Source organism: Calonectris borealis, chromosome 23 (assembly GCF_964195595.1).
Source record: "Calonectris borealis chromosome 23, bCalBor7.hap1.2, whole genome shotgun sequence".
NCBI classification, from domain to species: domain Eukaryota; kingdom Metazoa; phylum Chordata; class Aves; order Procellariiformes; family Procellariidae; genus Calonectris; species Calonectris borealis.
In genome coordinates, this window is record NC_134334.1 from 8682299 (window position 1) to 8709517 (window position 27219).

The 27219-nt window shown below is 45.5% G+C and overlaps 1 protein-coding gene across 3 annotated transcripts in view; it reads left to right on the forward strand.

Moving 5' to 3' along the window:
• The window catches only part of PAX7 (paired box 7), a 101090-nt gene that overhangs the window by 46933 nt on the left and 26938 nt on the right, over window positions 1-27219 (forward strand). For all 3 annotated transcript variants that reach the window (XM_075172581.1, XM_075172580.1, XM_075172582.1), the window contains exons 5-7: window positions 2844-3043; window positions 16580-16745; window positions 17353-17552. In XM_075172581.1, the coding sequence (XP_075028682.1) occupies window positions 2844-3043; window positions 16580-16745; window positions 17353-17552 (566 nt within the window). The remainder of the gene's footprint in view (window positions 1-2843; window positions 3044-16579; window positions 16746-17352; window positions 17553-27219) is intronic.

The following is a 27219-nucleotide window of genomic DNA, read 5'->3' on the forward strand; positions in this document are numbered from 1 at the left end:
TAGGACAGATTGTTACTCATGACAATTAGTTGTCCTATCCCAAAACTTTGTGGCCAAATCAAGAATCCTTAATTAGGAGCATAAAGCTACTGAAGAAAGTTTGGTTGTTCTCCCTTCCAGGCTTTTGTAGCAAAAAAAGTGAGCAAAGCAAAGTGTGGGAGATGAAACACGTTACAGGTCTTTTCTAGACTTTTTTTCTCACTTACGGAGATACTGGATCCCGGGTTTGTTGTATACTATGTAAGTAGTTGGACAAAGCAAGTGGACGAGCTGTAGGTAAATATCACAGCATTGCTATCAAGTTAGAACTTAAAAAAGTCATTTTTGACGTTGCTGTCACCGTAGTACTTGCCAAGCAGGTTGGGGCTTTGTTGCACCAGGTGTGAAACATGCTGCAAATGAAAATTGCTGTGCTAAAGAGCTCACAGGCTGAAAGTTGCTGCTAAGTATGCATACTAACTATACAGAACTGCGTATTTACTGTAAAGAAATATGCTCAGCTGCAGAGTTAAATGACATTTAATTTAGTATATTTTCCTTCCCCTTCCTCACACTGGCCCTCTCACATCCTGGACCAAAACACACCTCCATCTTTTTTTTTTTTCATATCAAGTATTTCCAGAAAAGATACTAACTAATTAAACCAATAATAGCTGGTGACTTAAGTGATTAACTTAAAGAAATTTACTGTATGCTATAGGTTTCCAGATGTGCTTTTGCACAGCATGGTACTCCAAGGTCCAGATGTGCTTCTACCTGCCCTGAATCATCTGGGACCCAGATGTGGAGGGCTGTTATTTTCAAGTACAGATGTTCCTTTTACACCACTTGAGACTCCACATCTTCCCTGAAAATGGACATAACCAAAAAGCTAGTTTAGTAACAAATTTCTGCTATGTATGGTGAAACTGTCTTTAAAATGTGGGACAGATGCTGCTCCTCTGAAGTCAAAAGTGAATTTCTCACTGACTTCAGTGAGAAATAAAGGGTTCTTGATTTAAAAAGATGAACATGTGTAAAGACCCTGTGCATTGGTAAGCCAGAGCTAGAAGAAGGGAAAACCTGTTAAGGTGATGTGTTTGCCCCCCAAACAAGCCACCCACCCCTCTGCAGCAGAGTTTCTCTGACTCCAGCACGACTGTAGTTAGCTGAGTTCTGACACTGCATTCTCCCTGTGAAGCCCCAAGACATAAAAGCATTTTTGTATTGCAGCAAGCTGAATGCAGTGGCATTTTGTGGTGATCTCAGTATAAACAAGTGAGCTCCGATGGGATATTTGCCTCATACTCCTCAAACTGCCGCCACTCTCGAGCAGCTGTTGGGGAAGTCACAGCTGCCGTTCCCAGCTCTGAAAAGAAAAAGGCAGGTTTTTGGATGATGATAGTATAGAAGCTAAACAAAAAGAGAGGACTGAAAAACACTATTAGTAACTTTAGGGAACTTTGTCATCAAGATGAGCATGTGTAAGTCGTGCTTCAATCCTAAATTAGCAAAGGTTTACTCAAAAGAAAAAACATTTATCTGTGAGCACAGTGTTTAAGCAGATTCTGGCTCTCAGTCTGTCTGTGCAGTTATTCTGAAAGGTAGCAGTCGAGCTTGGTAGGGAAAAAAAATGAGTGCACATTTAATGAGTCTCCTGTTTTCATGACAGAGAAGGAAAAGGTGACAGAGGCCAGATGTCTCGCCTAGCTGAAAGGTTTCATATATCATATTCTTCCTTCTCTACTGCCATGAACCAGTGGCACATTTTTCACTGTCCCAAAGGCAGACATAAAGTTTTGGCCTGACTGAGATCCTCCATACATCAACATCTGCACCACAGGGAACCGATAACCTGCACATCGCACATCTTTGAAACCCAAGCTTTGCTCCATGAGAGGCCTCTGGCAAACACTAGTCACAGCTAACGCTGTTCTCGGTGCATCCCCTCTAAAATCCACTGGATCTGACTCTAGGCTTGGTGAATATCAATTTAGTGCCTTCTGCTTTATCTCCAGTCAGAAAAAAAAAGATCAAAACTGGGCTTACTTATTCCAGCTATACTTACTTGCGTTTGATAAGGGCCTCAGGAGGCAAAGGATGTGGTCCAGGGCTCGAGGCAGGGAGAAGGGAAAGGCAGAGGTCCAGGGCAAGTGAAGGTGGAGGAAGTAAGTGACCAATTAGACACTGGTAAAGGACTTTCATGGCATCTTAATGCTGTAGGAGTCTGGCCTTGTGCAAAACTCCTGCTGAAATTTGGGAAGTTAAGAGAACAACTGTATCTTGTGGGCAGCCCAACACAGAGGTGAAGCGGAGTTGGAAAGGTTTTTCCCAGCTGTAAAAATTCCTAGTATTTCTTTTTTTTTTCTTCCTGAAGTGGTTTAAAAAAATTGAAATCTCAAACACTGACACTTGACAAAACACAAGAGCAAATTAGGCTGCACAAGTCAAAGCATCATGTACTGAATTGTTTTATGCGCTCATTTCAGCTTCTACATCATTTCAATGTAAAATGTGCAACTGAAACACAGTCATTTCTAATAAAAAATGGAAATTTTCTTGAAATAAATCAACAACTGGAAGTTCTTTCACTGTAACAATTTCAATAGTGGACTTTGAACCATACTTCTGCTGTGAACAGTTCTGATTTTGACAGGTGGGCTTTTTACAATGTGGGGAAAAAAGTACCAGGATACTACAGAAATAGTAGAAAACTGGGGGATGTATTATACATGGACAGAGTATTTGTTTCGATGGACACCATCTCAGTAGATCTGAGATGACTTTGCTGGGCTGCTTAACTCTTCCAACAGCCTTTCTCCCTATGGCTTTAAGCCTCATCTCCCACTTCTTTCCCACCCCAGGTAACAGGCTGGACGAAGGCTCTGATGTCGAATCCGAACCAGACCTGCCTTTGAAGCGCAAGCAACGCCGCAGTCGAACCACTTTCACTGCTGAGCAGCTGGAGGAGCTGGAGAAGGCCTTTGAGAGAACCCACTACCCAGACATCTACACACGAGAGGAGCTAGCTCAGAGAACCAAGCTCACCGAGGCCCGAGTTCAGGTAAGGACTGGAACCATTGCGTGGCAAGTCAGCCTGGTGGCACAGCTTCTTGTTTACCTTGAGGAAGGAGATGGCAGTGCCGGGGATGAGGGTGTTGAAAGGTGTTGATGTGGATGCACCTCTTCTATGGGGCCACGTTCACAAGGATCTGAGACTTAAATCCAGTTCTGCAGATTCCCATGTTCCCATGGATTCACAGATATGCCATTTGGATTTGGCCCATTGCAGAGGTACCAGCTGGAGGATTTCCATCCAGGTTGGGACCGGGAGCCAAACTTTCCCTAACTTGGCAAGGCATTTAGCTCTCTGTTTTCTGTTGGAGGAAATTCCTCCATTTGCCTAGGAGGAAGCAGTGTATGTGTATGTTTGTGTTTGGTGTTTTAGGAGAAATCACACCATTTACCAACCTTGCCCAGGGGAGCAGATCATATTTTGCAAAGTTTGCAAGTTCCGTGTGTGAATTTTCATAAATTTTTTTTTTCCTCGATCTCCAGAGAGCACAAAAAGGGCGGGGGGAGGGAAGAAGAGGGGAGGAGCAGGAAGGGAGGGTTTGGAGCCGGGCACTCTGACATCTACACGATTAATAGCCCTTGTGGGAACTCCACACAGAGACCCTTATGTCTTCCAGATAAAGGCTGGGTCAGCAGTGTGTGCAAACACGCAGAGGGATAAGGAGTGTGAACAGATCGGGGGGTATAATAGAGTCCCTTGGGGAACAGGAAGGAAAGGGGGAGGGATTGCGGATTGTGCTGGGTTAAAGAAGTGAAATGGAGACCCCAGCAGTCCGTCCTCCGTGTGGCCAGTGCGATTAGGTTTCAGGCTAAGCACAGGGGTCTCTGTGCACGCAGCCGAGAGTTGGATTGCGGGCACCGAGAGAGGAGGGAAAGAGTACTCCAGGCTTGTGACAGGGAAAGAATCAGTCAATTAACCAGCTCCTCCAAAACAAAACAGGCCTTTTTTTGTTCTGCGGTTCTCAGGATAACGAGCTTGATGTGCTCGCTCAGAAGCCAAAACCGCCAAAAGTTTTTGCTGTTTTTCCCCAGCTGTCTGGGAATGGACATTTCCCCCCGCACCTGGGACTTTCACTAGTTAAGGACTTTTCCCATTAGCCTTCTTTCCCAAAGAAGTGTTAAGCCAGTCACAGCACTGCAGCAGATGCCCTCTCACCTCCCTCCGTCTTTCTCTTGAGAGGTACTGGATTTTCCTGAATCCATCATGCCTCAAGATTTGGCTATGGAGACTGCAAAAAGGAAATCTAGCAAACTTTAAACTGATTCTAGTTTTGATCTTAGCCAAAAGACCGTGCAGAGTGTTCAATGGTAATAGTGTTAATTTGCTAGCCATGGAGGTTCATAGATAGGTGGAGCCTGGGAAAGTGGCTAATTAAGGTGACTAAGCAGCCAATAGTTGGAACATGTGAATTCCCCCATTTTTGTTTTGCATATTCTGTTTCTAATTGCTCTTACTTGTGTAGAGGGATATAAGATATTAAGAGGGGGATTAAAACAGATGTTTGTGTGGCAAAGAGACTGGAAAAAAAGGAGTTTCAAGGGAGAGCAGAGTTTAGGTAACACCTTTTTATGGGGTGAGAGAAACCTGTGTTGCATGAGCCGTGATGAGGGCATGCTGGGGAGGAAGGGAAAAGCCCTGAAGTACCAGGCAGTGCAAAAACCGGAGGCAGGTTCTCTTTTTTCCAAGGCGCTCTGACCTCACTATGACAAGGCTTGGGAGAAGGGAGGGAAGCGAAAGCAGAGAAAGGGAAAGCTAAACAAATAAATAGAGAGAACCTTTCCCTCGTCTCAAGCTGTGATCTCCGAATCCCCCTACTTGCTCCCAGGCAGCTTGCGTGGAGGTTCCTGCCAGGGCTCTAGTAGCAGCTGTTCTCCGAGGCACATTCCTGATGGCTTTCTCATTCCGACATCCTGGCAGAGTCAGCTTCTTCCCACCACTTTTAAGCCTGCCGCCCCTTGTAAAATTTTCTGGATATCAGAGCAGATCTTTTACTGGCTCTCGGGACCTACAAACATTAGTCAATCAAGTTCTTGTGGAAAAAAAAAAAAAGCCACACACACACACATCCACACATGTACCCATCCAGCAGAGAATCTTCTACCACCTCATAGTCTTACTCCAGTCTCCACAGAGTTTTTAAGGCCAAGAGACGTGCTTTGGATTAAAGATGGCTGTAATAACAGTAGGGCCAGCTGAGATGAGGGTTTCTGGCTCTAAGGGCCATGCCAACATCTACCCATCTGTCTTGTCCCCAGAAGCTTATCATGTTAACATGTAAAATGGGAGGCAGAGGTATGAAAAGTATTTTGTGACCCATAGTCACAAAAGAGACTCAAGAGCAGCCTTCGCTGCTCCTCAATGTCTGGTCATTGCTTCATCCATCTTCTGGATCTCAGTGCCACTTGTCTGCTGCGCAGCCATGGCTGGACAACCCCTGGATCACACCCAAGTCTCCGAGTCACAGCTCAGGTGTTGCTATCAGGCTTTCTTACTGGATTGTATACACACAACATCCCTGCGCTAGAATCCCATTTTGCTCATCACCGTCCAAGCACTGAACAAAAACAAGCTGGCCTGTCCATCTCTTTGCTTCTTTCTCCTCCTCACCCCTTTCCTTTACCATGTGAAAGGTGAACTTGCTGAAGTCTCATTCGTTCTCTCTGATACCTGAGTATTCACGTACCATAATCTCTTCCACGTGAAAAGCTGATAGCTCTGTTAAACTTTATTGGCAGGCCTCAGAGTCTGGCTGGTCACGCAGCTGTCCAGCTAAGTGGAAGTTTGACACGTTGACAGCTAATAAAATTCACAAGCTGAACAACGAGAGGGGGTGGTGGTGAGGAGCAGTTCCAAGCTCCGGTTTCTCATCTGCTGGGAAGATCACGGGAGGGTGAGCAATATTTTTGCAAGGTCACTGCAGTGTCTGTATGGTTAAGACGGAGATTCCAGCAGTCAGACTTCAACACACCCAAAGCTACAAGCCATTAAAAGGTTAATCCCAAACTGAGCATAGCCAGGGACAAGACTGCCATGGATTTCCGGAAGGATCAGGATTACAGTGCCAAATCCATGCCCGGCAAGGCCACCAGTGGAAATTCCCACTGACTTGTTTTTGTGCAAGGCAAAGTCTTGACTCATTTGTCCACACTAATTGTCCAGTACTGAACAAATTCTTGCCCATCTGCAAGCTCCCATTTCCACCCTTCCAGAAAACAAGCTGTTGAATGCCAAGCATTCATGGATTTAAAAATTAAGTCTAACAGCTAAGCAATTCACTTAGCGAATTTAATGGAAGCTTTGATTTTGATCTTGAATGTATTTTGGGTTTTTACACCAGTTTTTGCAATTATCTAACTGGTGATGTCAAAGTTTTTATATGGAAAAAAACCCTAAGCGGGATTCTGTGATAATTTTGAAACTTTTCTCCCTGGCATTTCTAGAGAAGGGAGATTTTTCAGAACAACCCTTTTCTCATAAACAGTTTAGCTTTGTCAGTACAGTGTTTTTCAATAGGAAAATAGTTTTGTCAGGAAATTCTTGTCTAAGTGTAGAAATGACTTCTCAAAGCAATGCTAATGTCAAAAGAGACACCAGGTACATCAGTCATGGGTCTAGGGAGTTGAAACTAATCTTTCTCCTAGACAATCCCATTTGTGGATCTGTTTGCCCAAATGTGTTGCATTTTCAAGGCTAGTTGCCAACAAACCCCAGCGCTTATTTCCATTTCTTACTTGAACAACATCAACAGAAAGAAATATAAGGTAAAACAAAGCAGTGCATATGCGCAAATTGTCCTCAGGTCAGCACCGCATCCCAAGTCACTTAGAAATTTGTGCACTGAAAATGTTTTTCGCAAATAGACTTTGGTGCAGAGGATCCCACGCAAGCAGCCTATCTCCATTTTTCCTGGTGCTATAATCAGTCAGATGTGGCAGGCTCCAAAGTATTATCTTAAAAAGCTTTCCCAGAAATCTACCAAAATTGTTCCCAAAAAATAGATGGCAGCTTTTGCTTCTCAGCATCACCTGCGGATGATTCAGATGGTCATACCACAGGCAGCTGGGTACAAGCATGCATACCGCTAGTAAGTACGTTAATCCCAGTTCCTATGGTTTGGGCAGTGGGTGCTTTCTGGAAATAAGAAGCACGAAGGGTGGGTGCGTTGTGATGCTGATGTCTGTTATTAATCCCCAGGAAATTCCATGCACTGAGAAACTGTTATTTCAATAACAAAATTAAACTAGACAGCAGGAGTCGCAACCCAATGCTTTATTGATCATTTTTATGATGGATACCCTTGTGATTTCTGCCTGGGAGAAAATGGATATTTCATTTAATAAAAAGGCTCAGAGCAATTCTCTCTCTGAAATCTTCGTGCATTTCTAGGCTACTCACATAATACGTATTTTATGACACAGTTTCAAACTGTAGTAAACAAACAGCCATATTCTAGATCGTGCTGCAGCGGCTCAGACATGCCAAATAGAGCACCAGAAAAGAAATTCCATTCAATTTTGCTTGAAATTTTTTTCACAAAGCAATTCTGTTCCCCGTGTGAAGAAGCTGAAAAACACCATTTACCAGCAGTACTCTGCAGTCTAGTTTTCAGAAAATACATGGATTTCTCGGGAACTTCTCAAATATCTCTGTTGTGGACTAGGGGGGACCCCAATGCTCTTTCACCAGCTGCCACTGTGGGCAAAGGTCTATCCTGTTCCTTGAGATGGTGCTTTTTGAAGATGAAGGTATTATATGAAGGGAAGGTATGGCAGTAAGCAGGTCTCCCCCAGCTCTGAGCATTAACTGGAGTCATGCAAAACTGCTGGAACCTAATGTTGTTTGCCTGGTGTTTTGCTTCCCAAACTCTTTGAGATGTGTCCAAACTGGCTCTTCTGAAGCAATCCCCCTCCCTTAAAGGTCAGCTGAGAATGTTTTCTTTCTTCCTGAGGGTCCGACTAGTTTACATTTCTTGTGAAGAGGGCTGCGATGAGGTTATGACACAACAGCTGCCCCGTGTTTTTGGCAGCAGCCGGGGCACTGAGAGGCTGTGCAGAGGAGCCGGCAGTTGGGGCTCTGGTTGGCAGAGGCTGGCTTGGCACGCTTGTTTTCCACGGCATGAGGCCAGCCATGCTCGCGCACACCGGAGCATCCAGATAGACGGCCCACGGCAAGAACAGCCCCTGGCACCGCGGCAGCCGGTCCGTGAGAACCGCGGTGGTGCTGCCGGTGCGTGTGCCCAGGCACGTCGAGAGACCAGCAGCGCGACGCCAAGCAGCATCCAGCTCCCAGGAGAGGTCGGGGCGAGGGTAGCGTGCTGTTCCAGCCAGCTTTAAAGAAGCGGCTCTGCAAGGTAAAGCCAGTGAGGGCTGAATGCAGCCGAGACGGTGAGGAGGGTCCAGATGCTTCCCCCTCATGTCTCATGGAGATCTTGCTGCAAGAGGATGTTGCTAATGAGAGAGAGAGGTTGGCTGCAGTCTTGTAACATTACTTTCTGTTTGCTTAGTGAATCAGGCTTGAAGTTTCACAGCATTGCTGCTCTTCTTTCACGTCTCTCCAGCCTGAATTAAAAACAGAAATGCAATTGGATTAAAGAAAAGAGTATTGCATGCTTGCCCCAGCTAATGTGCTCTAAATAAGCCCTCAGTTTGCCTACTAGTCAAATAAAAAATAAACAAAACCAAACTGCAAAGTAAATTACGAGGTATCCAAACTGCAGCGGCAAGTCATTTTCCACCTGAACTTTGGAAAAACCAGAGATGATCTCTTTAAATTACAAGCACGTCCTGTGTCCATATCTAAGGGTTTGTTTAGCAAAGCATCAGCACTTTTGGTATTCGTAGTAGAATTACAGTAACCAGCCCCCTTGGAAATAGAAATGTCCCACTGGCAGAGGACATAGTCCCAGCTATGTAAGCCCAAGGGCATCTTGCTGGAGAGAGTCAGCACTATTTCATTAAGTATATTATACTTCACTGAAGATGAAAATGATAAGCCTAATCCTGTGGTCCTTCTGGCAAAGCATTGGTTGAAATCAACAGGAATGAATATAAACATCAGGACTTGCAGCATAATTTGACAAGACCAGCTTGTTTTGTACATGTGGGGCAGGGAATCTGTATGAAACAAATGGAGAAATTTATGACAGAAAGTGCTCCTTTGAACTTGCTGGCTTCTGCAGATAGAGGAACACATTCAGTTCAGTAAAACATGATTTTTAGATAAAATTATGGATTTTTGTGTTGAGATGCAAAACCTGGAACTGACTTTTTTGATTGCTTATCCTATTCTGCTTTTCTTGGTCCGCTTTGGACCGAGGAGCAGAACTGCTAGCCTCATGGGCGCAAGCTGAAAAAGGGATCCCCTAAACAATGTGGTAATGATTTGACTTTCTTACAAAGGAAAGAGGGCCCAGAGGCCAAAGCAATGAACGAGATCCCAGTTCCTTGGACGAAGTGGTTGTGTGTAACACTGCGCACTCAGCTGGTCTAAATGGAAGTCAGTGAAGTTGCGCTGATTTATAGCAGCAGAGTGTCTGTCCCATTGTATTAAAAACAAATAGGGCCTCCCAGAGGTTTTATGAGAAGAAGCTTTATCACAAAATTTCCAGTCCAACGAGGGCGTGGACCAAAATATTTCTCATACTTTGCTAGTATGCCCTGCACTGAATCTCTGATTCTAGCAGAGCCACCACCCGCTGTGTACCCGGTAAAGTAAGCAAGTGTGCCATTGCTTCGAGCAGCCAGCACACGTGGCTGTCGCCTGTTCTCAATCTCCCCAGCTAAGGATGCTTTCTCTTTATTGGGACACCAATGAAATAAATTCTGTTTGGTCAACAATAGAAAATGTTTATAATAATCAGGAGGGAGGCTTTGCCAGGGTGTTTTAATCTTTGAGCCACTTACCGAAGCACTTAAGCTATTTTTAAAAGCTCATAGTTCTTTCTTTTGCAAAGAAAATCTTGATAGCGGTTATCGATGTGCTGCTGGTTTGCTGTTAAAGCCCAGCCTATCTCCAGCCAAACAATAGCAGCAGGAAATCTACTCCCCAACAACTCGTTCACCTCAGTGAGGTGTGCACATCAAAGCCTGTTCCAAAATGTTTAAATGCAACTCTAACACCATTAAGACTTGGCTGTCTAAGAAGCAAGTGTTCAAGTGGAGAGAAAGCACTTCATAAAATACATTACATTGCAGCTGCTTTCTGACAGCAGTGAACTCATCCTAATGTCTTTCAACTTCCAAAGTCCCATTCATCCTCAGACATTGGCTTTATAAAGGGATAAACAGATAAGTAAAACAGAAGTTTTATTTTAAATATTATTTTAACAGAATTTCCTCTGACAACTGAAATAATCACTGAGCAGCACAGTTTGTAAAATGTGAGCTGGAAAACACAACATTTGCAAATGATCATTCAGTATCCAATAGCTACTTCATTCAATGATAATTTTTTTTTTATTTGTAAATATTATTAACTTTTATTACAGTAAGGGGTAAAGCTGCATCACTGGGCAGGGTTGGATTTGGAGCTGTGAAGCCATGAGTTCAAACCTGGGCTTAGGATGTCTCAGTGTGAAAGTGGACAGATCTATCCCATTTCTCCTGCTTCCTGCTTCCTCGTCTGGAGTATGAAATCCATTAGCAGTTATGAAGTGTTCATACTGTGATGATAATTTAAAGGTAGAGATGGCCTTTTTGTTGAGGAAGTGTTTGTGACTTGATTAATTCTTAGACAGCCACTCAAAGATTAGACAGAATATTGCAAGAGTAAAGTAATCAATGTCACAATCAAATATTTCCCTGCTAATAACGGTTTGTTTAAAAAAAAAAAAAAAAGAGATTTGCAAAAAAATCCACATACCACAAACTGTTTGTTGAACTTCTTCAATAGATTGTTTTAAATAGCTAACACCTTCAGGAACTGGGTATGCCAGGAGAGATATAGGCTGAATTCATTGGATAATCTCATTTGTGATGAGTCGTTTGTTCTGCTCCACTAACCTTGTTTAATATTTATCTTAACCATATCACCCACAAGTGACAGAGGCTCAGCGTTTTAGGCACTGAACCCAAGTGTCACTAGATACAGCTGCATCCCTACATGCGCAGATGAAAATCCACGTGCCTAAAATCTATGCACTCTCATGGGCTTTTTTTCTTGTTCTTTAAAGAATTATCTCAGTAGCCTCAATGATGCTTGTATGTCTCTGATGTCTGTTTTTCACACTCCTCAGCACCTGGCAGAGGAAGCGTAATCATCACTAAACTGTTGTACGGACTTACAGGATCCCATCTCAACCCCTTCCAGTCTGGGAGGGCTGACTCTCAGCACCATCTAAAAGAAGGCATTCAGATGGAGCAATAACTATCCCTGGTCTCTCATCACTGTTGCTGCTAGAGTTCCTCTCTAAAAGCCTTCTGCATCAGCCTCCTGGGAAGCCCAGGATTTGCAGCATTTATGACTAGTGTGGACAAGGCAAGGCACTGCAGGGATCTGCTGTGGTTCAAAGGAGAACCTGGAGAGGACCTGATCTGGCAGAGTTGCCTCTGTTCAAGCTGGGGAGGGACCTCATCTGACTTTGGTGGAATTTTTTTGGTGTGCTTGGGCCATAAATGGCCATATGATTCTCTTCCACCTGGTTTCTGCAACCTCTTGGGCCTGTGAAAGCAAACACATGTTGCATCTCTTCGATTCTGCTGGAAAGCAAAGGCACGACTTGGCTTTTCCATCCCTGTTTCCATTTATGAGCTCATTTATCCCATCTATCTTTCTCCAACATGAAGTCCTGATTAGGCTGAGCAGGAACACAACAGGCTTTCTTTCCCACAGGAGGCTCTTTTTGACCTTCCTTTCCTCTCCTTGTCTGACAAATTGTGGGAGCTGACCCATATCTCGGCGGCTGCGGGGATAATTCAGTCCAGCCCCATCCTGGCAGGCAGCTGTCTCTGCAGCCCTTCTCCGCTGCTCTGCCGGTTGAGAACAAGTGGTTGGGACATCTTGGGCTGGCCGTTGCCAGGGTTGGGTGCAGGCGTTCAGGTTAAATAAGAACCAGTGCTAACCTTTGCCCCAAACCCAATCTGACTGGGAGGATAGGCTCTTCTGAAATCAGCTGGTTCTGCAAGGCAGACAGTGATGAATTGGAGAGGTTTCTTAGTCTCGCCATGCCTCCCTCTCCCATCTGTGACGGGGACAGTGAAGCTAACGGACTGAGTGATATTCTGCGGTGAACATCTAGCGTTCAGGATCCTTGTAGCAGCATACTCGCTTACTGAGCAAGGTGCACGTGGCACAGTGAGGGACTCTGGTCTTATCTGGACCCTGGGCATGACTGAGGGCATTCCTGCATCTATCTGCTTCCCCTCAGTAGAGCTGAGCAGTTTCTATAATGCATCTCCTGTCTACTTAACACATTCTTTGGAAGAGAATTCACAGGGACAAAAGCCCCGAATGTCTTTAGCAGGTACAAACTGTTGTCTTCAGTGGCCTATGTTATACTTCCATACCCTTGGAAAGCAGCACGTTTACACAGTGCAGGATCTCTTTGCTATGCACAGACAAATGATCATGAAGAACTTGCCTTTTTAAGAAAAAACAGGTTTCTGACATGCTGTTTTTTCGGCTCTTGGGTTCTTCACAGAGCCCTTTTCCTAAGTGCTGGCTACGTTTGTCCCAGCATAACTCTAGTTGTACGATCCAGCCCCAGCAGCCTCTAGAGCAACGTCTCCACAGGCAGACCAGCAGCTTCAAAACTTCTTCCTTTTCCTCATCTTCTTCCCACCAGTCTGGTTTTAGCAGCCGTAGCCTTCACCCCAGGCTTAACATGGTGTAACAGAATCCTCTGGCAGGGGGAATCTTTAGTGGCTGATAAAGCCTTAACTGTTGTGAAATGGAAGCAGGTTCCCTTTGAAGTATGCCTCGCATTACAGTTAGATGCTGTAGCCTCTATATTTTAACTACCAATAAAATGATTTATAAGCATAAAGGCCTGAGCCACCTTTAAGGTGGGGGAAGGGAAAGAATTGCTAACGTCATTAGCTGGAATGTATCTTCTTTTTTTCTGTGGGTTATAAATAAGGGGCAGAATCAACCTGTTTGGGCCATGAAATGTCCCTTCCTCTGCACGGGAAGATAAATCCTATCAATTTCTTTGTGGAAGGTTTCAGTGTATTTGTGGCTGGATTGTCCAGCCAGGCTCTGTTAGGAAGCACTACGTTTAAGCATGTAGTTGTGAATCTCATTTGGTGCATGTGTATTTACTATTATTATCGTTTATTATTTGTTTTGCTGTGATGCTCCAGAGTATGCAGAGATGCTGCGCTGGATATGGTGCCTACTGGCAGTTAAAGAGAGCCTCTTAGATGGCTGATTGTTGCAATAAGCTAAAATGTAAGAAAATGTGGGGTTTATCTTCAATTTAGAGGTGGTGATCTGATGCATGGATTGTGTAAGGACCAAAATTTGTTGAATGCAGCAATGTTTCCACTGACTTCAAATCAGAAAAGCAATAGCTTTCCTGAAGGCACAGAAGGAGCCTGTAGCATAATTAAGAACTGACTTTCTTTCACTGGTGATAGTCCACTATCTTGAAAGTTAGCTTTCCTTTCTTCAGAAGCCTATGTGTGTTGTAGACCGAAGTATGCAAGACACCCCAAGAATGGCCCGCACACAGGCCTTTTTGGTCGACTCTACCTGGTTGTGAAAGGATCCAGAGAATCCTTTTATCTCCCTTAAAAAAATAAAGGAACTACACACCCTTAACTGGATGTGGAGAAGCAAGACGGGAAGAGTTGTACATGCATGTGTGAATTTTAATTCTGAACAACACATGCAAACGTGTGTGTTGGTGCACAGACAACAATCACCTCACGTGGTGTAACATCAGACAACACAAATCTTTTCAAAGTTGTGTTTTGATCATATGTTAGCCAAGCGAACTGACAAACCACCACAGGGGAGCTGAGTACTTGTGGGGATGCTGTTGGAGAAACATGTCCCGTACTAGACCATCTCACTCCACATGTTTCTTCTGAACTTCTAATCCTGAGTGGATTTGCCAGCATCTGGCTCTTGGTTATAAAAAAGGAACTTTCCCACCCTTTGCGATGTCGGGAAAGTGTCAGAAATCACTGGAGTGGCTTTTATATTCTTGGAGTTCAATTTCTTTTTCCCTCTCGATTCCTGGATCCATAGCTGCTTTGGTTATGTTTTCCCTTCAGGTATTTGAATTTTATATGCTATTCTCAGCATTGAGATCTTTTTTTTTGGAGTGGAAGCTCTTCCAGCCTGGGACAAGGCCTTTTTCTCTTGAAGAGAAAAGGTTTATTTATCTCCTTATGTTCAGCTAACAGAAATAGTCAGACTGTTTTTATGTCCTTAACTGTGAAAGTGGAAGCAAATTATATGAGAGGAGGAGCCAAGTTCCATATCCCTAATTCAAAGCATGAATTACACATACACAGGACTCTCCTCTCTGCATGTCCGGGGCAAACAAAAGGTTATTTATTCATTTGTGTTGCCCACTGCTCCTAGAAACTGTGCCACGAATTGGACTGTACAAAAGAGTTGTAAAGCGCTACAGACCTTGATGTTCATTCATTTCTCTCTCCTTAACTCTGTCCTAGATTTTGCTAGCGACTTTTGGTGCCAAAAATGGACACAGAGATTCTGACCTGCATGGACTTTGTTGATCAATGCAGATCAGATGTAAGCTGACCTATTTCTGTCACGCTTTTGGAAGGTGCTAAGAGGTTATGCTGCTTCAGCCAGTAGTGCAGTGCAGTAGGAACAGGTCCGTAAAAAGACCAAGGACCTTTTGGTGCCAAGGACCTGACATCAGCACTGTATACATTTCAGGGGGTTTAATTTAGACCAGCTCTTCCAAAGAAAATGAGGCTTTTTTTGTTTTCACTGTACATGGATGTAAATAACAGCGTGAAGTGAAGGACTGCCCAGGATTAGGTCCTTCCTAGCCATCATCAGCAGGTCACACACAACTATCATTAGCAGGTTTTAATCAAACTGTTTCCGCAGTGCAGTAGTAAATGAGTAACACATAGAAAGAGCAATAATAGACTGTGATCCCGAGAACCTCACAGAAGTTTGTGTGTGAAGCTCAGTGTATGCTTGTTTGTGCAGCAAGTGCACAAACATGTGCATGTGGACTGAGAGCCAACACTCCATTAAATAAGCAGCTCTCGCTGAAAACATGTTGTCTTGTCATGCTGAGTGAATGATACATACCCACAGGTGCCAATAAGAAAAAGGCAAACTAACAAGTGACCATTTACAGGGGGACTCAATTTAAAGGCCAGAGAAAGACACCCACTTTGAGATTTGGATCATGTCTGAAGTGCAAAGCACATCAGACTAAGGTTCTGCTATATTTGGGCCAGAGAGTTTTGTTTTGGTTCACAAGATGTGGGGATAGTTTGGACTGCAGTGCCTCAAACCCTTGTAACCCCAGCTTCTGATCTGATGTTCAGCAGCTTGGAAGCCTGATGGAGGACTTTTTCCCCCCGGAATGCTTTACACTCTTGATTTTTGCTCCATTTTTTCTTGTTGCTGTGAAATTTAATCATGTTTTCTAGCCCTCTAGGCCTCACAAAGTCCAGCAGCTGCATTCTCATCTGGCTTGAAAGCTTATCCGCATACTTCTGAACCCCAAACAGGGATTGGGCCTGAGAGACTCTCTGATTAAATGAAGTAAACCAAGCCCAAGAGACAGCTTGAGAAGCCCTTTCCACTATGCAGAAAGATTGCCCATGATAAAACACATCAGGGCAGACAAATGCATCTAGAAAAATCTCCCCTTGAGTCTTACAGGTAAACTACCACTGTAGGAAACACAAGCCCAGCTTTGCACATGCATTAGTACTGGGTTTATTTTAATGCACAGAGATTTAAATTGGCTGCAGTACAATTCTAGTGCACGCTGCAGTGCCTCTTGCAAGGAGAGCATGTCTTAGCATACAGACAACAGTGATTTGTTGCAGTACAGAGAAGCTAAGAAAACCCTGTATTCCCTCCGGTCTGGTTCTATCTATTTAGCTTGTCTAACATAGAAACCATGATGCTAATCTGTCTGTTTATCCCTCCTAACAGTGCAGCCATGTTGCTATTATGGTACTTAATCCTTCAGCATAATTCACATAGTTGTCAGATAACAAGGCAGGATGGCCAGGTGGTAGCAATGCATCTATTTGGTATGGACTCTCTCGGAATACACAAGCTAAATTATTCCTCTTCATCTCACCCCACTGCTGATAGCACCCTCCCACGCTCTCAGTAGTATCTTTAACCATTTTAAATGCATGTATCCCAGGAGACAGGGCGGTAGTAGTATTGTCATTTGGGAGAAAGGAAACTGAGGAACAGAGACAAATACTCACAAAGTCTGTGTCAGGCAGCGACTTGAACCTATTTTTGGCCAGTGCTGTAATTCAGGATGTGTTTCTATCAACAACCCAGGTGAGATGGGACAGCAGCTCAGAGTAAGTCACACATGGTCTTTCTTTTTCCCATCAGGTGTGGTTCAGCAACCGAAGAGCGAGATGGCGCAAACAGGCGGGAGCGAACCAACTTGCGGCTTTCAATCACCTGCTGCCGGGGGGGTTCCCGCCGACAGGAATGCCGACTCTTCCCCCATACCAGCTGCCAGACTCCACCTACCCAACAACCACCATTTCCCAAGGTGAGCACCCGTTCACCTGAGCTGCTCCTCTTCTCTTGCCCTACATCATCCCATCATCCCTTTGCTTTCTGATTTGTGACATCCCGCTAAGGCTCTTGTAATGCATAGGTGGTTTTCCTTTAGTTGGGAAGACCAGGTTTTTCCTCAAGTCAGTGGAAACTCCACAGTTTTCTCCTCTGTCTCATGGTCCTTTCTGCTGTGTCAATGTGTCTTATGACTGTAGTTCTTCTGCTCAGCTTTGAAATGGAGAGCACATCAGTCCAAAGTGAGTATCATATAGGCGATCCCTTATTCTGGATAAAACTCCATACTGGGGCTCAGTGGAAGCAGTATTGCTAATTCCAGTTGGCTTTGGCCTTGGCCTTTACAAAGGAATTTATGGCTTCGGTCTGGGGGAAAATTAAGAGAAAATTCAGATATTTCATCCCAGGTTTGCATATTCTGTACTGTGCATAAACTGTCACAAGATATGCTTGAGTTCATGTAGAGCACAGAGATGGTGGGACCCAGAAGCTGAGATCAGGATAGCCAAACCACCAACCCATGCTTTGCAAAGTCCCAGCTGTAGCACCCCACGACTCTTTACCTCGGAACGCTCTCTCCACAGATGGGGGAAGCACTGTACACAGACCCCAGCCCCTGCCGCCATCCACCATGCACCAGGGAGGGCTTGCTGCAGCCGCCGCTGCTGACACTGGCTCTGCCTACGGGGCCCGACACAGCTTCTCCAGCTACTCGGACAGTTTCATGAATGCTGCAGCTCCTGCCAACCACATGAATCCTGTTAGCAATGGCCTCTCTCCACAGGTATGTGACCCGCTTCCATTCTCTTTCTTTGGCTGAGAGTATTTGGCTGGTCCAGATCCTCTGAGAGCAGGGCAAGCTTCAGGCTATCACAGTGTATTATGGTTAACAAGGGAGTTATTGTTATTGTCACGAATTCTTGGAGGCAGCCTAGTTAAAGCAATTAGTTAATTTGTTTATCGGCAGTATCTCTGTCCTGAGCTCCGCACTGTACTGCCAGAGCATTTGTATCCTGTTAGTTCCCATATTCAGGTTAGCACACTAATCACAAACACCAGGACCTAGAGCATCAGTGTTCGTCTTCTCAGCCCTCCAAAAAAATTCCAGTGCAGGTGTGGGTCCTTCAGTTGTGGATTTTAGCCTAATGACAGCACGCTTAACTTTTTTAGTTACTTTTTGCAGGTTCATTTTAGAAGTACTCTATGATTTGTGGGTGACTGATTTAGAGATTAGCTGCAGCCAGCTTGTCCAAGTCTGGTTGGAACATGGAAAGCCATTACTTATGAAATTGCCATGGGTCTGAGCTTCCTCAAAACACAGGGATGTAGATCTGGGATTTTCTAGATGTTGAGAAACTAATTGTCATGTAAACAATTCTGCTAATGCTTTCCACAAGATCAGAATAAGAGGTGTATGTAAGCTTTAAAGGAGGAAAGATACATTTCATACGCATCTTTTGTGTAAAAGAATGCGCATGTGTGTTTTAAGTTTACCAAGCAACTGCCAAGGCCTCCCCATATAATACACCCTTGATTTTAAAATCCCTGCCTGAGCTCAGAATAGAGCGCCTGTGACCTGACTCTGGATCTGTGCTCCAAGCCTCAGCCCAGCTGCCTTCCAAAGGGCCCCGTCCCAGGTTTGATCAGATCGCTGCCAGTTGTGTGCATGGCTTTTCAGGGCTGCATGTGCCAGAGAAGCAAGCCTCAGCAGTGCAGAGAGGTTAAAGCCTCCATCATCGGCGGGTCTCGAGAGGGCAGAGCTTGTGCTATGTGTGTGTTATGGGAGTAGACTTATGTTCTCAGCTGGTGAGCTCCACCGAAGTCAGTGGAGACGCCAGGATGTACGCCACCTGAGAATACAGCCCAGTCTCTCTATCACTATCCTGGGATAAGAATTCTAATTTTCTGTCACCTCATTAGATAGAGCCTTTAACCTTCTCTTTGGTTTACTTGATATAATCTGTTTTCCAGATGCACATTTGCTTTTAAGTGGAACAAGGCACATATTTTATGCTGAAAATTAACAGCAAGGACTTGTATTCATGTGGTGCCTGCCATCCTGGAGGGGTACCAAATACGTTTTACTTTTGCTCTCAGTCACTTGTGAAATACGGAGACATATGAAGTGCACTATAGCAGTTGTTCCAGAGTGGCCAGTAACACTATTTAAGACAGGAAGTGCAACATAATTTGAAACTACAAGGAGAAATTAGGTAGGCATCTGAAATGAAAAGGCTACAACTGTTTAAAGAGGAGTCCAATAAACAGGGACATCAGAGAGGTATATAGATTTTAAGGTCCAATAGCTTGTGATCTCTCGAGTGTGAAAACAAACATTGAGAGTCAATGGAAAAAGGGAAATTTTGCAGCTTCTCTGAAAGGGTATAAAAATCCTACTTCTAGCTTTGAATGGTCATGAGATGGAAAATGTAGAAGTGTGACTGGCGTGAGGCTGAATATTGCCTCAAACAGTGTAATTCGGGGGGGAAATAGGGAGACATCTTTCTGACAAGGGATTTCTAATAGCACTGGGCTTGGGAGATGAGCATATAGTACAGAATTCAAAGGCAGACTGCAGGTTAGATGGTCCAGGGCACGTGATTGATTCAGATTATCACAAGTGCAATTTAGCACCATAGAATAAGGATGAGATCCACGTGATAAGCTGCACAAGCACTAGACATATACAAGTCCATCATGCAATTTCCATTTCTGTAGCTTCATCATCTACTTACTAGTCCCACTCACTAAATCAGAGGCTCATTGAAATGACCAGACCAATGCTTTTTCTATGCTTATCCCTACCCCAAATTACCCTGCCCCCAGGCTCAGGCTAGGGGAAGATAGAGTCCTGAGCCAATAAGCCCTTTGTATGGGAAAGAGAGGATACATTATCTGGCAGTCCTGAAGAAAAGAGAGCTTTGCACCCCCAAGAAGGGGAGATTCCCATTTTCCTAATGCTTTTAATCATGTGAGGGCCAAGTTATCAGCATATAAATTCTTCTATTTCTTTTGTGCATAGGAAGGCTAACCCAGGTTATTTTATGACTGCTTTATATTTACTTATCTTGCTACCTTCCCACCATTCTAAGCCCTCTGCTGTTCCTAGTGGAAGGATGCAAGAAATACTCCTAACAGCATGAATGGGAACTCATAGAAGTGTCCTCTTTTACGTAGCGAGGTGGGTAAAAGTTTTGTGAGGTGTCAATATAGGGTGCTCTGCGTAACTTATTGTGCATAATTCAGCTATTCCACGGCATTACAGGTAAAACCCATTGCACCTCAACCCTCTCATCCTCCTGTCCAGCTTTCCGTGGTATCTGGTTGCTCTCTGCAGGGGTAAATATCAAGTACAGGGAAGGAGGGAGTTCAGGAGATAGAAAAAAAAAATGGGAACTTAAAATGATGGCAATTTGTCTGAGCTGCAAACAGACAGTTCTCTGGTTTCATCCCTTAGCAGCAGCAGGAGGGAGATTTCTTTGCAGTTTAGACAAGGAGGTGGGGGCCAGCCTGGCCGAGAGCTCCCAGCATTTGCTGCTGCTCGGCATGCTATCCAGTTACCCCGGGATTGGGTGTCCCGGCCAGAATCCACCAGACGGGCTCGGTGCTGGCAGCTGAAATTCTAGAGGAGAAGCATGGCATTTCCATTCTCACAACAGAGAAAAGGGGATTACGTTTGGCCTCTGCGGGCTCAGTCCCCCCACGCACACACGCACTTTAGTCCTCCCCCTCCTGACAGAAAGAGCAGACCCCGCTGAAAGTTTTACCCAGACTTCACGTGGGAAATGGCCATGTTTCTTGCTTGTTTTCCAGCCTGTAGCACACAAAGCCTTGTGCCTGTCCACCTCTGCTGCTGGATCCCCAAAGCACTTCCCATACAGTTTCCCCAGTTTAGAGGCCGTTCTGCCTCTATTCCAGACCTGAGACTGCCGAGGAGTGAGAGGTCAGCTGGGAATTTTTGTCTTCAGCTACTTCATCCCATGATGATGTTTTTTGTGACACTTCATACAGAAACACTGACTTGGTTGTGCAAAGGATAGTCCCACATGATTAAACCACTACCTAGCATGATCTCTCATGTCATAGTCCTTCCTAGACCTTAGTGAGAGACCTCAGGGTAACCCGAGCAGTGGTTTGTGATGGTTTCATGCTGGGACAGCCTTTGTAGGAGAGAGATCTTGCTCTGAGTGTTGCCTGTTTGAGAAAGTGAACTTCACAGGCTGGCCAGCTGCAGCCAGATGAGTCACCTTGCATCTGTCAGGATACGCTCGGTGGCTGCAGCAGTCACGGATTATCAGAAAGTAGCTCAGTACCGGGGAGCAGGAACATGCAGCAGCGAGGTCCCCGTCGCTCCCCAAAGGTCGCGTGGGTTAGCAGCAGCTGTCACAGATTCAGCTGGGCTGACTCAGTGGCTAGTAACTGCCTCCAGGCTGGCATTAATGCCTGTGCCAAAACTCAGCAAAGATACAGAGACCCGAAGCAAAGTTAAATATGAAGAGTGAGTAACCAGCGAGCAGTCATACAGAGTGTGATTTCTGGCCCTGGAGCTTCTGTCTCGTCATTTCTCACAAGAGTGGGTTGTAAACCAAGTGTGTGCATGGGTGAGTGGGATTTCATAAATACTTTGTAAGTATTTCCCGCTCATTTTCATCCCATAGAGAAATCATCTCCCATTTATTTGAGAATACCTATCAACCTCCATTAGAACAAGGCCAGGCACCAAGACATCCTTAGCCAGGTCATGCTTCACAGTGGCAGCAAGAACAAACTTCGCATCCATCTGTTTTGAAGTTCAGACCTGTACTAGCTGAGTATTGCCCCTCACTGTGGCTGTAAGGATTGTGACAAATAGCTCAATACAATGGTAAACTCAGTATTAAGTCCAGTTACGTCCTGATCAGCATCTGACAGTCCTTCAAGAAATGTGTATGCTGCAGTGTGGGCTGAGGTGGGAGGAAATTAAGTGAATTAAGCAGTACATTACAAGTCAACATAAAGAGAAAAGCGAGGGCCACATTTGACTGTGCCTCTGCCATTTGTGATGGTGATGGGCTGCTTTCATCTCTGGCACATCTCTTCTGTCTTTTAAAATGTCTTCATGTTTTTTTTAAGAGGATTTTGTCCACTGCGTCGCCTCCTAAAATTCCTGCTGCCCTTAAATGTGTCTGACCGTTCACTGTAGCATGTTGGGGTCTTGCAAGGGGTTATTCAAAAGCAAAAGATCATTAGTTTGTTGCAGATGGTCCCTGTCTAGCTGGAGAACATATTAAGGTATAGTTGAGACTCAGGCATTTCCTATACTTTCATAACATGTTATTTCTGAGACCTTTGAATCTTTTAACAAACCCACAGGATCACCCAGAGATTAAGACAATTCCAGAAATATGAAGAGCCAAGAGAAACTTGTTCACCATCTCATATTTGTTGCTTTAATTTTCTCAGGGCTTTCAGTGGCTTTTTTGCTCCATGAGCAAATTCATTCCCAGTGTAATGGCAGTATCTGAAGGTTGGAGTCAGATTTTACAATTTCTGGTTTGTCACCGTTTCTTGATAGTGTTCCTAGAGGGACACTTGAAGCCACAGGTCAGGCTCTGCCCACAAATTTACACGCTAAGACCTTCTTAGTCTGCACAACCATAGCACAGTTTTGTTTTTCCTGACATCGTCCCAGGGCTCCTTTCTCTTCCACCATCCAGGGTAACGATTTCCTCAGCCTCGTTGGGGTGGGATTAGAGATCATCTGAATCCCTGTCAGGAGCACACTGATCCTGGCAGAAGCATGAGAAGAGCCAGCTGAGCCCTCTTTTTTTTTTTTTTTTTGGGGGGGAAACCTGGCAATTGGGAAGGACACGATGTTAGCTGGCGAGAGGGGAGCAGGCATCGCGGTGTCTGGCTCCAGCGAGACAGCGCTCCTTCCTTCAGTGACACGGATCCCTTCTGTCTGGTTCCTTTTTTTCCTTTTTTTTTTCTTTTTTTTTTTTTTTTTTTTTTTGTCGGAGACACTGTGCCTATAATAAGCATTCAAAATGAGTCTTGCTGGGCCAGGAGAAGGGGAGGGGAAGAAAGAGGGGGAGGAGAGGGTGAGATTTGGGGGGGGAGGGGGAAAGGGAGGAGGGGGTTTAAATAGCAAAGAATTAGAAAAAAAAAATCTGATGCAAATCACTAGTAGAGAGAAAATTATGTGCAATTACCCAAGCGATACTGGGCAGCCGTGCCCACCCCAACCAACAAGATCTCATTAACAAGCAGAAAATAAGATTGAAATGGTGTGTAAAAGAGCTGAAAAATGAATTTGAATGCTGCATTTGTCCACAATTACCCCCTCGTTCACACATATTTTATTGCAATTTTTTTATTATTCTTAATCTTTCCATCCCTCAAAGCAGATTGGGAACATCCTGGCATTACAGTTGCTGAGGGAGGAAGCATTAAGGATTCCCCGTTTCCCTGAAAGGAGACCCTTCTCTTGCTCGAATTTTAAAGGGTTGGTTTTGGACGGATAAGGATTCATTTCTCCGGCTTATCTTAGTGTAGGAACATGTTCTTCTAATATTCTTTAACCTCTGATGCTCTTGGGTGCCACCTCACACGAGGGTTTCTCTTTAACCTTGCCTCCTGGGTTCTTCTACCTCCTTTTTCCATCTCTCCTTCCCCTTTCTCCTACCCTCCTTTTCCACTCCAGTTTTTTTTCCATGTGGTCTCTGCTCTGTTCCCCCCACGCTGCCTTCTCCGCATTCCCCCTGCAGCCCATCTCTCTAGAGGACCGTGATTCCCTCAAATGAACTGTCTGCCCTTCAGAAAGTGGCTGCTGTCCCTTTTCTGAGTCGCAATTATTCCTCACACCCCGTTTCTTTCTCAGTGAGCGGTCTTCAGCCTCCCCACGACCTTGTGGCAGATTGCACGCAGGATTTTTGGAGAAGGAGGTGAACATGTTCTAAAATCCGTGTCCTTTTTTTGCCAGGCAGATGGGAAGGGGGCATGGGAGCTCCAGGTTTCTCGCTGGGAGAAACTGGCTCTGCTGAGACTGCGTTGGCGTTTTCCCTTGCTCGGTGTCAAATGCAGCTCCGTCTCTCTAAACTTTTAACCTATGTGTCCCAGGAAAGCTGGTAGTTTTTCCACTAAAGTTTCTTACTTTCTTTTTTTTTATTTAACCAAACAAAGCCCATCTGCTCTTGTCAATTAGACGCCTCTGCTCCCAGCAACGGGAAAAGGAGAGAATGGAACATTTTTCTCGTGTGAAAATAGATACGTATTTATTTGCCTGATTCCTAATGACACTGTTTCTGTAAGCAAAGGAGTAGGGTGGGAAGGGGGAAATTCATATCTGAGGGGCCAACTCACTTTCTGTCAATCTTGAGGTTTCATGAGTTTCCTCGATTGATTTGGATGCTCTGGTCCCATTGAAAACTAATTAGAAATAAATAAGGCAGCATCTTATTACCTTAACCCTAACTCTAATGCTCTGGGTGGCACTGATCATATTTATTCCTATGTGATTTCCACTCCAGACATTGTTCTCTGTGTGTATTACTGAGATGTTAAAATACTAGAAACACTGGAGGATTTCAGAGCAAACAGTTGGTTCCTGAGCCTTGAATTTGATTGGAGCTTCGTCATTACCTTCGGTGGGTCCAGGATCAGCCCCTGTGGCACTGCACTATTTGTCAACTCAAGTATCAGAAGTAGACAAATGGGGGGGAAAGGGGAATAAGGAGTAAACAGGAGAAGAAATACAGGAAAAAAAACCTGAGGAGAATGACAAGACCAATGACAGCAGGAAGAAAAAATGCAGGGAGGTGTGAAAGTGTCTGATAAACCCCCAGACCTCAGAGCAGGGAACACGTATTTAAAACACCCAGGGCTAAGACACGGAAATCCGTACCCAAAAATCTTTAAATAGCCCTTCCCATCCAGATCCCGCTACCCGCTTATGGGGTGGTGGGAGCAAAGCCGAAGCCAGGTGGGTGGAACAGGCATGGCAGGAGCTGTAATTCCTGCTGAAATCCGGGCAGGACTGGTGGGGCTTTCAGCTCTGCTGAAACACCTCTCCTCTGGGTCCTGTCTTTTTTCCATGCCGGGGAGGGTAAGAGGGACTTGGCCGGGAGACACAGACTTGGAGAATTCAAATGCAGGATTTGCCCTGCTTTATGATTAATAAGGGAACTCGAGACAAGGCAGGCAGGGCAGATAGAGAAAATGAGAGATTAGCAATTAATACAGCATCCAGCCTGGTGACAGGCATTTCTGAGCGACCTCTGGCATTCAGAGGCGAGTGTTTCGCCGCGTGGCTCGAAGAGCTGCAATAACCCAGGGACTGGAGAGCTGGTGCTGAGCTGCGAGAGGAATCAAGGGACCGCAGCAGGGAAAGGCAGCCCTGGAATGAGGGACGCGAGATAGAGGGGAAGCTTAAAAGGGAGGAATGCAATAAAAGGAATAATTAGGATTCAGAGGTAGGAGCACGCGCGCGTGCTCTTGCACGCCTGCGTGCACAAGGGCATTGATGTCCTGCATGCACATTCTGTGGGTGCACACCAGTGTGTGTGCCCATGCGTTGTGCGTGCCTGTTAAAATCTAGCAACGGTGTAACAGCTGTGCTCCAGCTGTGCCCTGGCTGTGAAAAGCCATCTATGATAGGAAAAATCTACAGCAACGTACTTTGCAGCGGATCAGGCATTGACCCCAACCTGCCCCTCTCTTTTTTTTCCACAAAAAAGGCGTTGTGGAAAGTGAACTAATTCCAGTGGGTACAACAGAACAACACAAATACCATGCTGGGAGAGGAGGTGGGGGCAGTATATTGTAGGTATACGCAATTGCTCTCCTTGTGAGCCTCAAGTCTGCCCCAGCTCAGGAAACACTACGCTGAAGATGGACACAGGATTGTGCATTGCTTACATAGTGCCATGTTAGAGGGGGTATGCCGTGACCTCCAGCTTTCCCAGAGCTGATGGATGCATTTTGAAAGGGGTCATTATTCAGTACAGTTTCTTTTCTGTTTGCTTCACCATCTACATGTGCTAACAATGCAGGAAGCTTGCATTCGCTCCCATCCCAAAGCTGGCTAGCTCTTGGGATCACTGACGGATGGGTTGCAGTGTCTTGGGGCAAAGGTTGCAAGCAGGATGTTTGGGGCTGAGGGGACAGGGAGGACTTTGGGGGCTGTATCTGCCTCTGGAGCATCCTGGAGGGCTGCTTAGAATAGCTGTTAGGCCTTGAAACATCAGGAGGGGCTTATGGGGGAGACATACCCCAAAGGGATGCTGTGCTGCTCTTTTGTGTGAGGTGGAAGGGAGCTTGGGTATTGAGTCAGCTTGCAGTGCGTTCATCTTGCCGGCTTTCTTGATGCACTGTGTGCGGAGCGGGGAGCAGTATATGGCTGTGCAATATGTGCTTTAGCAGATTGAGGCCACAGGGCTGTGCAGGGGCTTCTGTACTGTATGGGGAGCGTGAGAAGTGCAAAGGAGAGGAGATATAGCTGCGTGTGCAACAGATAAATAATGGGGGGCTATCAGGTTGTGGGGGTGCCACACGGGGGTTTCCACCCCATACAGTGGTAGACGCGAGGGAAGATGGCTTGGGTGCAGCAAGGCCTCCTGCTGCAAGATGCTGCTTCTTGCCATCAGACGGGCGTGCACGAGATCAATTTACAGCGGGGGCTGAAGATCAGAAATCCTAGCGGGGTCTGGGGTGTGTGAGTAGTAAAGTGATCAAAGGTGCAGAGGGTCTTAGCTCGCCACAGTAAGCTGGAGTCAGCCCTTAAGCCTATCCAGTTTGGAGATGAGGGGGATCTTATTTCAGGGAATAAGTACCTGAAAGGGAATTGTGAGCCACATAGGGGAAAGGATGGGGAGCTGCTCGCCAAGCAGATATAGGATAATCACAGGGACTGGTTTGAGAGATTGAAGGGAAAGAGGCAAGGCTGACATCGAGGGGCTTGTTTTGGGGTAGGAGTTCACCCACCAAGCCAGTGCAGAGCTGAAACAGGGATGTCCGAGCAGCCCACGCGGGTGGGAGCTCTCACTACGACTCTTGCTTTAGTGCAAAGCTTGGACTGGGACCTACTGACATGTGGGACCAAGCCTGGGTTGAGGCAGGCCCTGAGGGGAGCTCACCTGTTAGTCTGGGGAAAATATCTGCGCTGCTGCATGCCCCACACCTCCCGCCGGCTGCCCTTTTGGAGGGACGCTGGCGGGGGGACGCTCCCGATGGGGAATGGGGAAGAGGGAAAGCTGCTGTTTGTCTTTCCCCTGAGATCCACAGCAGCAGAGAAAGCCCCTCACAGCCTCCTCTCTGTGTCTCTCCCAGCTTTTCTCCTCCCTCTCCCTTCCCTTCTTCCTCCCTCTCCTCTCTTCTTCCATTTGATGTGGAGGAGAGCTGTCTGCCATTCGCGCGTCTGTACCGAGAAGGGATCAGAAGTTTCAGCGAGCGCTCGGCGCCTCTCCTTTGATCCA